This window comes from Zootoca vivipara, chromosome 2 (assembly GCF_963506605.1).
Source record: "Zootoca vivipara chromosome 2, rZooViv1.1, whole genome shotgun sequence".
In the NCBI taxonomy this organism is placed as follows: Eukaryota; Metazoa; Chordata; class Lepidosauria; order Squamata; family Lacertidae; genus Zootoca; species Zootoca vivipara.
Window position 1 is genome coordinate 57,209,078 of NC_083277.1, and position 13,875 is coordinate 57,222,952.

General features: G+C 47.7%; 1 protein-coding gene across 3 annotated transcripts in view; it reads right to left on the minus strand.

Moving 5' to 3' along the window:
* Positions 1-4,007: 4,007 nt before the first annotated feature.
* FAM193B (family with sequence similarity 193 member B) overlaps positions 4,008-13,875 on the minus strand; it is a 33,669-nt gene continuing 23,801 nt past the window's right edge. For all 3 annotated transcript variants that reach the window (XM_060271593.1, XM_035105854.2, XM_035105852.2), the window contains 5 exons: positions 11,979-12,174; positions 11,275-11,511; positions 8,382-9,390; positions 6,925-7,000; positions 4,008-5,198 (listed from right to left, as the gene is read on the minus strand). In XM_060271593.1, coding sequence (XP_060127576.1) covers positions 5,102-5,198; positions 6,925-7,000; positions 8,382-9,390; positions 11,275-11,511; positions 11,979-12,174 — 1,615 coding nt within the window. In that variant the 3' untranslated portion in view covers positions 4,008-5,101. The remainder of the gene's footprint in view (positions 5,199-6,924; positions 7,001-8,381; positions 9,391-11,274; positions 11,512-11,978; positions 12,175-13,875) is intronic.

Sequence of the window (13,875 nt, forward strand, 5' to 3'; positions counted from 1 at the left end):
GTTTCTAATCTACAACATTAAAATATCATCATTTTCAAAAGGATAAGAAGTAAAATAAAGAAATGGTCCAATTCTGTATAACTGAGGACTGAATAAATTATCACTGTAGATTTAAACAGGGCAGCAAATAGATCAGTTTCCCCCCTCTCTGGTGTTCAACACCTGATTTTATGAGATTGAAACAAGTGCTTGTATATGTTAGCACACAAATACAAAAATATTGAGATGTCTTTCTTGTGACTCTTGAATCTCAGGTTGATTTTATCAGTCTATATTTGCACACGGAATACCTTACTCAGCAATGTTGTATCTTACATAGATTGACTAGGCACAAAAATAGATTCAAGTAGGTGCATGTATTGATATGTCAGCAAAAATCAAAGGTGTGCAAAATTGGCATGGGGTTTCTGAATTACTTTGAGGGGAAATAATTGTGGATGACACATGGTAAATTACCTTAGCCACTAATGTAAAGGATTATTGGGAATGCAGCTCAATTCCATTATTTAACTCATTCTGGCATTGTGCCTTTTTTTAATAAAAAAAACACAGCAGATGGTTGTTGGGGGTGTGGGGAGAACCACAGCTTAGCAGTAGAAAACACTGTTTGCACGCAGAAGGTCCTGTGTTTAAACTCTGGCACCTACAGTTATGAGGTATGAGGTACAGTTATGAGGTAGGTGGTAATTCAGTTATGAGGTAGGTGGTAATTCACTTCTGCCTGAGATACTGGGGAGCCACTTTAATTCCAATTACGACAATACTGAACTAGAGGTACAGATTGCCTGACCTGGTATATATCAGCACCTTCTGTACCATCCTGTTTCAGGGTTGTGCCATCAGGTCCAGAGATATGCTTGTGACCGGCAAGGAAGTTTTGGAGACCTAGATCTAGGATTTGCAGCTGCCGCTCTAAACAGACTTGCTAGTGAGTGAGTGCCACTTGGTACAAGAGAACCCATTAGTAAACGTGCCTAGGACTGCACTGTAAGTTATTCAGAGTGGTATACTCCCTCGGAGACTGTGATGAGCTCAACAAACTCGCTGGATAGACAACAAAATGGCAGGTGACACTTGACAGGTGGAATTCAATGTCATGCTAATATGATTCTTGTCAGCTCAAGCATTTCCGCTTGCAAGATGGAATGCTCTCTCCTTCCCTTCCCTTGTTTTGGGGATTCTCCTGATCCCCCAGAGCCGATTTGGGGGCAGAAGTAGGAAAGCCCTATTGCACTGGCTCCTGCTAGGACAACTATCTAGTTGAATCTAGCCCCTTGTACAACTGATACGAAAAGTGTTGGAGCACCTTAACAATGTGGTAAGGCAAGGTGACTGGATATTTTTTTAGTTCAGAAAAAAAAGAACAGGGGTGTGACACAATAAAAGCTTAGAAGACTGTGAGTGTCACTGAAAGAGTAGCGATAATTCTCTACCTTCTACTACAAAACTAGTTCCAGAGGCCACACAGTGAAACTGACTGGCAACATATTCAGGAAAGATGAAAGTAAGTTTCACATCATGTAGAATTAATATAGGATTCTCTTCACCTTGATTTAGATAGCCTAAAAAAAATTAGACAAATTAAGAGAGAATAGACTACTGATTTTCAGGGGTAATAAACTTTCAGAAGACAAAAAAATGTACAGCTGTTGTTTTCATGCCCCACTTGTTGCTTCCCAGAGGCATCTGACTGGCTGCTGTTGGATAAATAATGCTGGTGCATGTTTGGCTTAAACTAGCAAGTTAATTCTTCTGCCAACTTATCTCTCATTGCTCCAGCTGTGTTTCCTTAACTCACTTCTCTCCTCCAGTCTTCACATCACTGGGAGTCCAAGCACGATAAGCATTTAGATAAAAGGGTTAGACTAAAAGAATGCAAAATATATCAGTACATACTTTCCTCAGAGAAAAGAAGAGCCAGCTGAATCAGGCCAATGGCCAGTTCTCACAGTGGCCAACCAGATGCCCGTGAGAAACTCCCAGGTAGACCCAAGCACAACAGCGCTCTTCTCCCTTGTGGTTTCTCACAACTGGCATTCAGAAGCATTATTGCCTCCATCCATAGAGGCCGAGCATTGTCACCATGGCTAGTAGCCGTTAGTCAGCTATTGATAATTTCCCCTGTACAATGCTATGGCATGGTGAATCACTATCACTCAAGCCTAGGCAACCTGAGGCAAATATCAGTTTGCTTAACTACCAATACCATTGCTAGCAGCTAGCAGATCTTACAATAGGGAAGGAGCTAGTAGAGATCATTTATGGATTGGTAACCGGTAGCCCTCCAAATTATGTTGGGCTACAACTCCAATCAGCCCTAGTCAACATGGTCAGTAATCAGGGATGATGGGAGTTGAAAGCAACACTATCTGCAGAGTCTCCCAGTCACTAATATCTTCCATACAGGTAGAGAAGGTAATCCAAGGGCATTCTGGCTTCTGTTGTTATCCTGCATGGTTTAAGGCAGTCAATGTGCTGAGGAATGTGCCTGTTTCTTTTCACCCATCACTCCTCACTCAACACAGTCTTAGTAACATTGTACTGGGAGACCTGCCCTCCAGCTCAAGCTAGCAATGTACCTGGTAGGTGGCCTTAGACAAGTTAAATCAATTTGTTCAGTTCTTCAGTAGGACTGATGGGCAGAATGACTTGCTTTACCAGGCTTCATAAGGATGAATGCATTAAGCCTGCCTTCCTGAAAAACGCTACAAATAATTTCCTGTTATACAGCTGGTTGAAGTAAACAAGAATCACAGATGAAAGAGGCCTCTCTGTGTCATGCCTAGAAACCAACAGGATTTAATCCTGATGTGCATTTAGGGTTGGAGTACAGGCTGTAAGGTGCCCACCATGTTTCAACAGCGTAGATGCATGTTCCTGACAAAATGAAGACAGGGTGGAAATTTATGGAGGTGGGCAATTTGAATCAAGCACCCAGGGGGATTGCAAGGGTTGTGGCCCATGTTCACTTTTGGTACCAGCAGCTACTCTGGATTCAAATAAGTTTCAAGCCAGAGGTGAGACCCCAGTGCTAGCCATAGGCAGCAATTACACAGCACACATAGCCACTCTGTGTCCAAATGTCAGTTTATCTTTCAGCATGAAAGATTTCACAGTATCAAAAAGTAAATAATTTAATAAAAAACCCAAAAAGTTGATCTGCCTGTGGTCTGCGGCATGGTATGGCCCAATATCTGAGATGTCAGTTGGGCACCACTCTCAGAAGTAGGGAGAGCCTGGGTAGCACCAGAATTTGGGGTCAGAGACCCACCAGGGCTCAGTCGCTGCTGCAGTTAGGTTTGTCGTGCATGTGACAAATGAACAGGGATGTGTGCAGGCAAGATTTAGCTGAGGCAACAGGAAGCAAAGTGCAAACACACTGGTTGGACTGACAGGATGGTCAGCATCACTTGAGGGAAGAGATCATCCCAACTGGGCTACTGGGGATATCAGAATCAATGGCTGGCAGAGTAACATGGGCACAGCTAAGGCCAGTAGAGTTCAAGCAGCAACCTGACTTTTGCCTTGGTTGTCAGGGAAAAGGTGCAAGTCAAACTAAACGGCTCAGTGGCAATGGGGCAGTTTCTCCTTTACCGAGGAACAGCCAACCACTGACTACAGCCATAGCTCTGCTCATCCTGAAATCGAATGATGGTTTTCCACAGACAATTTCTTCAGATGCGTTGTGATTATTACGGTCCTTTTACCAGCACCAGCACAGTCCTAGGGCTTTGTTGAGCAGCTGTGGGATCATAAGACTCGAGAGTCCACCTCTACTAGCACAACCAACTTGCTATGAAGTCACAGACACTTAGAAATGCTGGGGCTGTCACTCCCCACCATCATCAGGGTTGATGGGGTACGGCACTCTAGGGGGGGGAAATAAACAGGGCGTTGTGGGCAGGGCTTAAGTCTGTTGACAGGTAATCAGAAACGGGAGCAGTCCAAAATAGTAGGCTTTTGGTGGTGGTGGAGGAATGGAGTCATGCTCCCCACCTGATGCCAACATGCAGCGTTACTTGCAACAACAGCTGTTTTGCACAAGAGGACTTTCCCATGTGGATATCACTTCCTTGTAGGAAATAACACATTTGTGGCCATGTGTAAGCCAAGTTTATTTTGTTGCAGGAGCCTGCAGCCAAACTGGGGGTGTCCTGCTGGGAGCAATCATGGTGAAACAGACAGGAGTGCGCTCGTCATACATGGTCAGTGTCGATGGAGCCACCTACAGGGAAGTGATATCCGTACAGGAAAGCGGAAGGCCATAAGCTACCACAGAGCACATTGACCATTCTTGGACTTGAACTCAACTGTTATGAAAGCAAAGGAAAACGCTGGCTGTCCTTGTGGCAGAGGCTGCCTGCTTGAGAAGGCATGGAGGCCTTTCCCCTGACAGCAGGCTCCTTAAGACAATGCTGCTGCAGCATGACATTTCAGCCGAGAGAACGTTCCCTGAGAAGTGGGGTAGTGCAGCCAAGGATTGAATGACCTGTGCAGTTTCCAGGAGATTGAAGAGAGCTGCGTCTTCCACCAATAAGATCTGCCACTGTAAATCGTGCAAGGAGATGGCAGGGTTCTCAGATTGGAGGCCGAGACCCCTTGGACTGCTCCGTGTGCGCCGGGTGCCCTGATGCGACCAGCCATGAGTGCAATTTGAGCGCTGGAGGGAAGAGGTTCTATGCCGAGTGTAGCTGGGTTGCTGCGGTCACCCACCACTACCAAGGGAGCCCTGCCCACCTCCCCCAGGGACCAGAAAAGCCAGAACAAACAACAGAAAAGTTGGGTTTTTTAAATAAAATAAAAAATTAAAAAGTCCTTTATTGGGTGCAGCCTGGTCCCTGTGCCACGCTGGGCCTTGGCCGATCAAGACTGCCCCTGGGCTTGGGGCGGCTCAGTCAGCATCTCCCCAAACGTCGAACACTTAGAGGTGAAGGACGCAAGGGCTGTCCAGGCCTTGCCTATAGGCTAGGAATAGGAGCCCCAGGGGGAGGGGAGAGGGGGAAGAGCAAGGGTTGGTGAGGCCAAGTGTCTGTCTATGGGTTTGGGGGAGGGAAGGCGAGGTGTGGGGCCCTGCACATATACCAGGGGTGCACCGCACACCTCACTGAGCTGCACTCGAAGTGGTTTTCTTCAGGGTGAAATTGGTCCAGTTCACAGCCACTTTCTGCCGGGTCTGCTTGGCTGAGTCCAGGCAAAACCTGCAAGTACAGGGGGGGGGGGAGAGAAAAACTAGTGAGAGGAAATGACAGGGCTGTGGGACCCTTGTTTTATTCACACATATAATATAGCTGCCTGTCTCTTATGAACTCCCCCCTACTCCCTCATGGAGTTGCTCAGATTGTTCAACACGAAATGTCCACAAACATCCTAATGATTTTAAGGGGCAAAGGGTTAATAGCACAATGGCACCAGGCGGCACCACTTCTGTGATGAAAATACTTTGGAAAGTATGTTGCAGCACAACACAAAGATGGGCTAGGCCCTACTGGCAGAGACAGGCAACATAGGCAGGGATGCCGGACAAAGCTGAGGAAGAAGATACGAATGTGTGCTGTTTGCAGCACAGAAGCCAATATTTTTAGGGCAGGTAGCTCATCAAAAAGGGCATGGGTGAATTTGGTGATTCCTTTTAGCCAAAAAGGAATGAACAACTTGATATAGGAAGCTCAGAGAAGATGTGACTCTGGTCTCCTTGAAGAAAGGAAATGGGAGACCACTCCTGAAAAAATCCTCTCTGGACCTAAGATGCTTTTCCCAGGGAGCAGCCAGTTTTCAATCTCCTCCTTTTGGTCTTGAGCTGGTGGTCTTGAGCTTGGAGTGAGGTGACTTCAGCTCTCATTCTGTTTTTCATCTAATCCAGATGCACTGGATACCCAGAACAGGTTTCTGGAGTTAGTAAGGAGTCTACTGAGGGGCAACAAACTGACATCCAATCCAACAAAACCGAACTGCTGTTAGCAGAGGATATGCTAGCTCATGGAGATGGTCTTCAATTTTTCTGGGAAGGGGCAGAAATTCCCCCTGAAGAATTAATTTTGCAGCTTATGGGCGCTTTTAGATCCAGCTTTACCCATGGACACCCAAATGACTCAAAACGCCTTTTACCACCAGCAGTTGATATGCATGGAATTTCAATTTAATGGAAATATTGATTAAGCAACAGCTTGACTTAGAAAGGTCTCTAGCCCTGCCTAAATAGTAGGTTAAAATGCTGAGGTGGCACATCTCTCAAGACTCTGAAAGAGTGAAGTGGAAATGATGATCCCATTCTCTCACATAGCTAAACTTGGCCTTGATCACTGCCATGAGAACAGCCTGCCCAATACCCTCCCCTCCCCATAATATACAGAGTCAGGACTTCTCCTCTCTAACATGTTGATGGATGGCACCTCTTCTCACTACAATATCAAACGAAGTGGCACTGCAGGGCCCATGTTGTATTTACATCAAGACACCTCTGGAAATTTGTGAATGAAGGGGAAGAAATAGAAAGAGTGCCTGAGCTAGTCTCATCCATATGCGGTTGAAATGGGGAACCATCTTCAGCTCAAGGGCTTCATTCCCTTCCGGGCAACTTTCTGGGCATCACGTACCAAGTGCGGGTGGTGCCAGAGGCAAAAGTGGAGAAAGCAACAGAGGTGAAATTTGCCCCTGTACAATTTCTACACACATGCACACACCTCTCTCCTTCCTCCATGCAGGCAAGCAAGAGGCACTATCAATGTTCAAGGCATATTCCAGCAAGACAAAAACACTGAGGGAGGGATGTTGCCTTGGGAGAGGGTGTGTGTGGTCTGGTGGTATCTGCATTTACTGTAGTTCCCAGACCTGAGGTTCCACATCCCTGATGTATGGCATCGATTTATTTCTCATCTGCAAGGCCCTGATCCCAGGACTCCACAGTTTATCGGGACCAAGTCTTACCTCTTGAAGTATTCCACTTCTCTGTCAGTCTCATCCATTTCCACACCATCTAAGTCTTTGGGCAGGAACACATCATCTAACAAATAACAACAGTGAAAAAGAAGAAAGAGTTAGCTGGGCCCGAGAGCTGCTCATAGTCAGCGACTGGGATCTCCTCCTTCCCTTCCAAACCAGGTACATGCCTCACACCACTCAAACATCACTAGGTGCCCAAGCCAGGAGACTCCCCTGTAGTGATGCTCAAGGTGCCCAAGTCCACAACCACTGGGCCAAAGCAGAGAAAGCGAGATGTGTGACAGAGTGCGACTACTCTACCCAAAGTTTGTGATGTACAGCAAGCACTGGTGGGGTAAAAATAAATTTCAGTGGGAATATAGGAAAGTGCAGTTAAGGGGTATGCAAAATCCCACACTTCTGAGCCTGGCTTTATGAGAATCTCAATTTTAATCATGCTCTCATAATTGCGGGGAGAAGTCTGAAAATACACACAGTTTTGAGCTGGGCCTTAGGGAGCTGAGCAGGCCACAAAAGCTGTCTCACCTTACCCCCATTAAACCTTAGCCCTACATATAGCCGTTTTAACATCCATGTCTCTCCTGCACCTTCACAACATCAACTCTTGCCGCAATATTCCAAATTCTTTTTAAAAATCCTATATGGAAGAATAAACTTGGTCCAGAAAATGTGCATAGCTCATGCTTAGGATACAGTATGGGGCCCCATCTGCACTATTCATTTAAAGCAGTATCATATCACTTTAAACAGCCCTGGCTTCCCCACAAAAATCCTGAGAACGGTAGCTTGTTATGGGTGTTGAGTATTGTTAGGAGACCTCTATTCCCTGCACAGACCTACAATCCCCAGAGTTCCCTGGGAAGAGGCAGTGATTGTTCAGCCTCTCTGGGAAGTGTAGTTCTATGAGGAGAATTCTCCTAACAACTGTCAGAAGCCTTAAACTACACTTCCCAGAATTCTTTGATTGTTTAAAGTGGTGTGATACTACTTTGAATGTATAATGCAGATGGGATAGTCTCCCTGGTACTTTTGAAGTTTTTTTAAGTGTTCATCCGAAACATACCCAGATTCTAGGCTGTTATGCATGCCCTCAGGATGTACGCTAGTACCTGCCCTCTCACTAGTCTTCATAACAGGACTGGCAGCTGTCATGCATTTGGTGGGCCTTACCAGTGTATAATGGGCCTCAGAAATGCCAACGTCCTGAGTGCATAAGGGTCCCACCCCAATCTTAATGGGAAGCTGGGATAGCTCAGTCAGTAGAGCAGGAGACTCTTAATCTCAGGGTTGTGGGTTTGAGCCCCACATTAGGCAAAAGATCCCTGCATTGCAACAGATTGACTAGAGGACCCTCATGGTGCCTTCCAACTCTCTATTTTTGAGAAAAAGCCAGAGAGCAGAAATAACAGCCCAAATACAGGAAAAGCCTTTCGCACACTCACCAATGGAAGGGCTCGCTTTCTCCATTTTGTTCCTACTCTTCTTGCCTTTGCCCTTTGGCTGGGGCAAGTCATCTGGCGCAGCTGTATGGGGCAGATGTCGCTCGCCAGTCCCCAAGGAAACGGGCTCCTGCTCGGCCTGGTCGGTTCTACCTTCCCCTCTCCGGCTCCTGCCCTCCGCGCTCTTCTCTTTGTCCACCTTAGAGCCACCGCAACCCCAGCCCTGCCCCTGCCGCAGCCCTCTGGCCCCATCGCCGTGCTCCACGGTGCTTCCTCTCGGGGCTTCAGGAGCTGTACCCTTCAGGGGGTTCTTCTGCCCCACCCCCTTGGAGCCGGAAACCTCACTGCTCAGAGCGAGAGCCTCCCCTTTCTTGGCCGGGCAGCTCTGCCGCTTGCCCTTCCTCTGCTTTCCGGTAGCGGGCACTTGCTCCTGCGGCTCCGCTGCCCTGCCCGGGGCCGCCTCCTTGGACTCGTGGCCGGCCCCACTCTCCAGGGGAGAGTCTGTTGGCTTGGGGGACTGGACCCAGATCATGCGCGAGAGGTTGGGGACGGCGTTGAGTCGCTTCACCACACCATTCTCACAAGCGGGGGGCGGCGGAGGCGGCACCTCGCCTGGGCTCTCTACCCATCGGGAGGCCACCTCACTCCGCAGCAACGTGTGGTTGTGTGGTGTGCCCAGGCTAAGTGGAGACAGGTCGAGGTCGATCTCCTGCAGCTCCGAGGAGCCGTTGAGGTGGGAGAGCAGGTTCTTCTGCTCCAGCACGGCTGCCTTCTTTGGGAAGTCGTTGACGTCCAGGTTGAGGTCGTAGACATTGAAGCTGGCACGGATGGAGTCCTTGATGGTGTTCTTGATCTCCTGAAGTCGGCTGCTCAGGAAATTGTTCACTCGCTCCAGTTCTAGCTGGGGCCACTCCAGAAGCTTCTCTTCAGCCAGCTCCTGGTCCTGACCCGTAGGCGGGGTCCGGTCCACTCGCTTCTGGGCCTCCGCCTCCAGCTGGGCCTTCTCCTTCTCCTAAAAGTCCAGAAGTTAGCAACATGAACTTGAGTCGTTTTAGTATTCCTACTGGAAACCAAGAAGAGGGACTGTGGTGGTGAGGATGGCAGCCAAACTCAGGCCTGCCTGGCTGGCTGAAGAGGCCCCTGCTTCTCAGCTGCTGACAGTAACTACTTCTGTGCAGCTGCATGGGGACTACGGCAAACCACCGTGCACTTGGGAATTGGCACTGGGAACTGGCATACACAAAGCCTGTGCTATGGTAACAAACCTTAAGGAACAGATGCGCTGCCAGCAATTTCCCACAGCCATTTCCCTGTGTGTACAAGCTCCAGAAAGGTTGCTACACCTCAGGCCCTAAACTTAGTTCATGTGGCGCTGGAGCATTTGGGGCGGGTGTGGGGCAGGAAGGCTGCGAGCAGAGAAACACAGTTACATTTTCATTCTGCCTGCCCCGGCTCAGCAGCAACTCAAGAACACAAGAGAGAAAGACTGAAGGGGCCCATTTCACTGACCAGGCATCCTCAGTTAATAACCCAGTGTGAGAGAGCCAGTGTGGCATGATGGTTAGGATCTGGGATAGACCAGGGTTCAAATCCCCACTTGGCCATGAAGCTCTCACTGGCTGGTGACCATGGGCCAGTCATTGCCTTCTCTCAGTCTAACCTACTTTACAGGGTTATAGTGGGGATTAAATGAGGAAGTGGGAGGACCAAGTACATGCCACCTTGAGCTCCTTGGAGGAAAAGGTGGAATATAATATGATATAACAATAACAACAATTGTATAAACAACCTTAATTCACTTCAACTTCTGACTAGTTTACACTCGTTTGTGTGTGTGAATGAGAATCATGCGTGATAAAAAGTGCATGAGAATCTGAGGAGAGCTTAAATTCACCTCTTTCATCTCTCTGTGAAAGAGATCATATCTCCTGTTTGCAAAGGTAGTAGGGAAACTGAGATCTTCGCGGATACATAGCAACTTGTGAATAACATGAAATGCCAGGCAAAACAGCATGACTAAAGCATACTAGGTAGTCAAATAGTGTTTGTACAGGTTAACAGCCAAGTCGGCACCCTTCGAGTAAGCATCAATGAAGTGTTCTTGTAGCATGCACAGCACAGGCTGTGCATGCAGAATGTCCCTGAAATGTCCATTTTAAAAGGTAACAAGGATGGGAAAGACATCAGCATAAGACTTTGGGAAACCACTGCAAGTCAGAGCAGTGACTGCAGGGCAAGGTGGACCAGTGGTCTGATTCTGCATAACAGTTTCATATGTTCAGGAATCCCCCTACAGCATAGACAAGCTCCAGAATGAATCCCTTCACAAAAGAACCCAAGCTAGCTGCTTGGCATGTTCACGTATGGATGTACTGTGTCATATGGCTCAGATCTCAACACTCATTAGCAATACTTAAATGAAGGTGAAACTGCAGTATCTATTTGCAAGAAAGAAAGAAAACGGCTTGTGATCTTATTATGCCACCATGCATTTTTGCGTCTGTATCAATTATGAAAATATGTCAAAAGTCGACATGGGGAGGAGACAGATATTTGTCAAATAGTTCATCCTCCTTTCTGTTTAACTCTTTTACCTACAGTCATCTGCCCACCCAAATGCATACACAACTGGGGACTGAGGCATAACTAACTGCCCCACTTCTATGAAGAAAGGACATGCTATAAAAATTCAGATTAGTTTCTAAGCAAGTTCTAGCCCATTTCCATCCCTAGCTAGGGCCAGGATTTAAACTGTTCCCCCTAATCTATGGATTCATTCTATCAGGATTCTGAAATGATCCTTACCCTCTTCCCCTTCACATTCAATCTCCAAGAAGCTGTGGGCCAGCGTACGCTCTCTTTTGCACACTCATCCACGCACGCACACCCAGCCCACCTTCTTCTTCTGCTTGTGACGTGCACGCTTGGCAGCCTTGGCACTGTTCAGGGGCTTCGGCTCTGTGCTGTTGATGTAGTCCAGGAGCTCATCCACGTCCCGGTGATCAACCGCTGGCTCTCCCGAGCTGCTGCTGTGCCCCAGCTTTTGAGGGAGCTCCTCTTTTCTCTTGGTCAGCCGAGAGCGCAGCTTCTCCCGGATCTCGGCGTAGTTCCGGCTCGTGGGGGCGGCCGGAGGCTGCGGACAGAGTTGGGCTATTGGTCTGCTGTGGGTGCAGCCGATGATTACTGCTCTACAACTGCCACCAACAGAAACCGCTGCCAGGCGCTTTCCTGCTCTCTCTCTCCTCTGCTAGGCCCGAGGCTGAGCGGAGATCCTCAGCTAGTTCCATCCACATAACCACTGACACTACAGAGGCCCCAAAGCTGGAACAGCTGAGTGCAAGATGCAACAACAGGGCTTTATTTCAGCAGCTTGGGACAGGAACGAGAGGAAATGACAGGGTTGAGAGAACTGTGTGGAAGTCCAAGGCTAGAATACCGGGGTTTGGGGGTTGAGAAAGAAGCTAATCTCAAGGCTACAAAGGCCAACAGAAATGAGCATGCCATGCATGTGTTGTCAGCATGGTGTTTTTCCAAGCCGCCCACATATAAACAAGTCTGTGAGTGAAGGTCATGGACGCTGCTGGCCCTGATTCTACTTACCGCGTTGTGGCCGAAGAACTCACAGTAGCAGCAGTCGCAGAACTTCCCATCTTTCTGGGTTGTGGAGGACGAGGTGCAGGAGCTGCGCTCGGAGCTGCTGTCCTCGTCCTCGCCAAGCCCCTCGTCCGCCTCGCAGGATTGTGGTGCGTGGCAGCTTGTACCGTTGGGGAACTTGTGACCTTTACAGGAAGGGTCCCTGAAAGAGGAAGGAAGAGCAGGCCAGGTGAGAGGCAGGCCAGGAGGATGGGCTGAACTGGCCTCCAAGCTCGATTCAAAGCGCTGGTTTTGATCTACAAAGCCCTAGGTGGTCTGTGAGCAAAATGCCTGACCGAGTTCATCTGTACAGACCCTGTTCTATACGTCACTGCCTTCAAGAGGACCAGGCAGGTAGACTGTTAGAGAAAGGGGGTTTTCTGTTGTTGGAACACCCCATCTTTGGATCTCACTCCCCCAAGGGGTTTTCACCTGACATTGGAATGAAAGCAATCTTCTCTTTCCTGGGCCTCTACTGACAGATTATGAATGTGTCTGCAGTTTGCCTTTTTGAAGGGAAAAAAAGGTTTTAAAGCTATTTACTGAGTCTATACCTATGTAGGTTGTATATCTTACATATATAGCATATGCAAAATTACTCAGCCCTCAATAATAAGCAGGTTTCATTATTACATCGAAAACAAAAAAAAAACCCAGAACTATCACTGGGTATCTTCTCCTGAAAATGTATAGTTTGGAATTCCAGTTATGGAATTTCAATTTTATTGTATTAAGCAACTGTTTTTGTCCTTCTTGGGATTATACTAGGTGAGTCCATTTAGCCATGTACAATGTGTTCTAAACCTTATTCAGCCAATCTTTTACCTGTGGGCCTCATGTTCTCTTCTAAGAGCTTAAATAAAACTCTGCCTCATGCATTGTTTGCAGCAGGTTGGACAGGCCCTCTCTCCAAATGGTTCGTGGTAAGCATCACTAAACCTAGACGAGCAAATGCTCAAGCCATCCCTACTGTGACAGAAATCCCCTCAGGCGCAGAAGTCACAGACTGCCTCTGGTTTCAATTTTTTAGGACAGGATTGAACAGAAGCCTCCTTTGGGAGCTGGAGAGAACACAGCAGGGAAAGAAGACCAAGCTGCCCATTCAGCTGCCTAGACAACACAGGTGAAAAGAGGGCTTCTCTAGAAGTCCTGTTTATTCAGCATTCACCTTCATTTGCTTGCACGAAGTATACAGGGCAATTAGGCTCATCGTTATTTATTTGCAGAGCAGTTACATGACAATGAGCAATTGTCCTGCATTCATCCTGAATTTCTTTGCAGGATGCCTACACATCCTCCCAATAATCTCATACTTTTCACATTTCCCTGTCATTTCCAAGGCGCAAAACGTCCACTTTTTTGAAGGTGGATCTACTACACTAACTAGTCCAGGATTTCCTAAACTTGGCTCCCCAGCTGTTGTTGGACTGCAACTCCCATCATCCCTGGCAAATGGTCCTGCTAGCTAGTGATGATGGGAGTTGTAGTCCAACACCAACTAGGGACTTAGAGGAAACCTTGGACTAGACCAGGCATCCCCAAACTGCGGCCCTCCAGATGTTTTTGCCTACAACTCCCATGATCCCTAGCTAACAGGACCAGTGGTCAGGGATGATGGGAATTGTAGTCCAAAACATCTGGAGGGCCGAAGTTTGGGGATGCCTGGACTAGACCAACAGAAAGCTTTAATCAACTTTAATTGTGCAATCCTGCAGTTCTGGTATGCACTTAAATCCCCCCTGCAAAATAGTGACCCTGTGGAGATACCCCTAGTCTATCCACCTGCCTGGAGTTTCAAATGGGAGATAATGGTCCTTAGGCTGCTCTTCTAAAATGCACACCACATGTTCTACAGAACCTACAG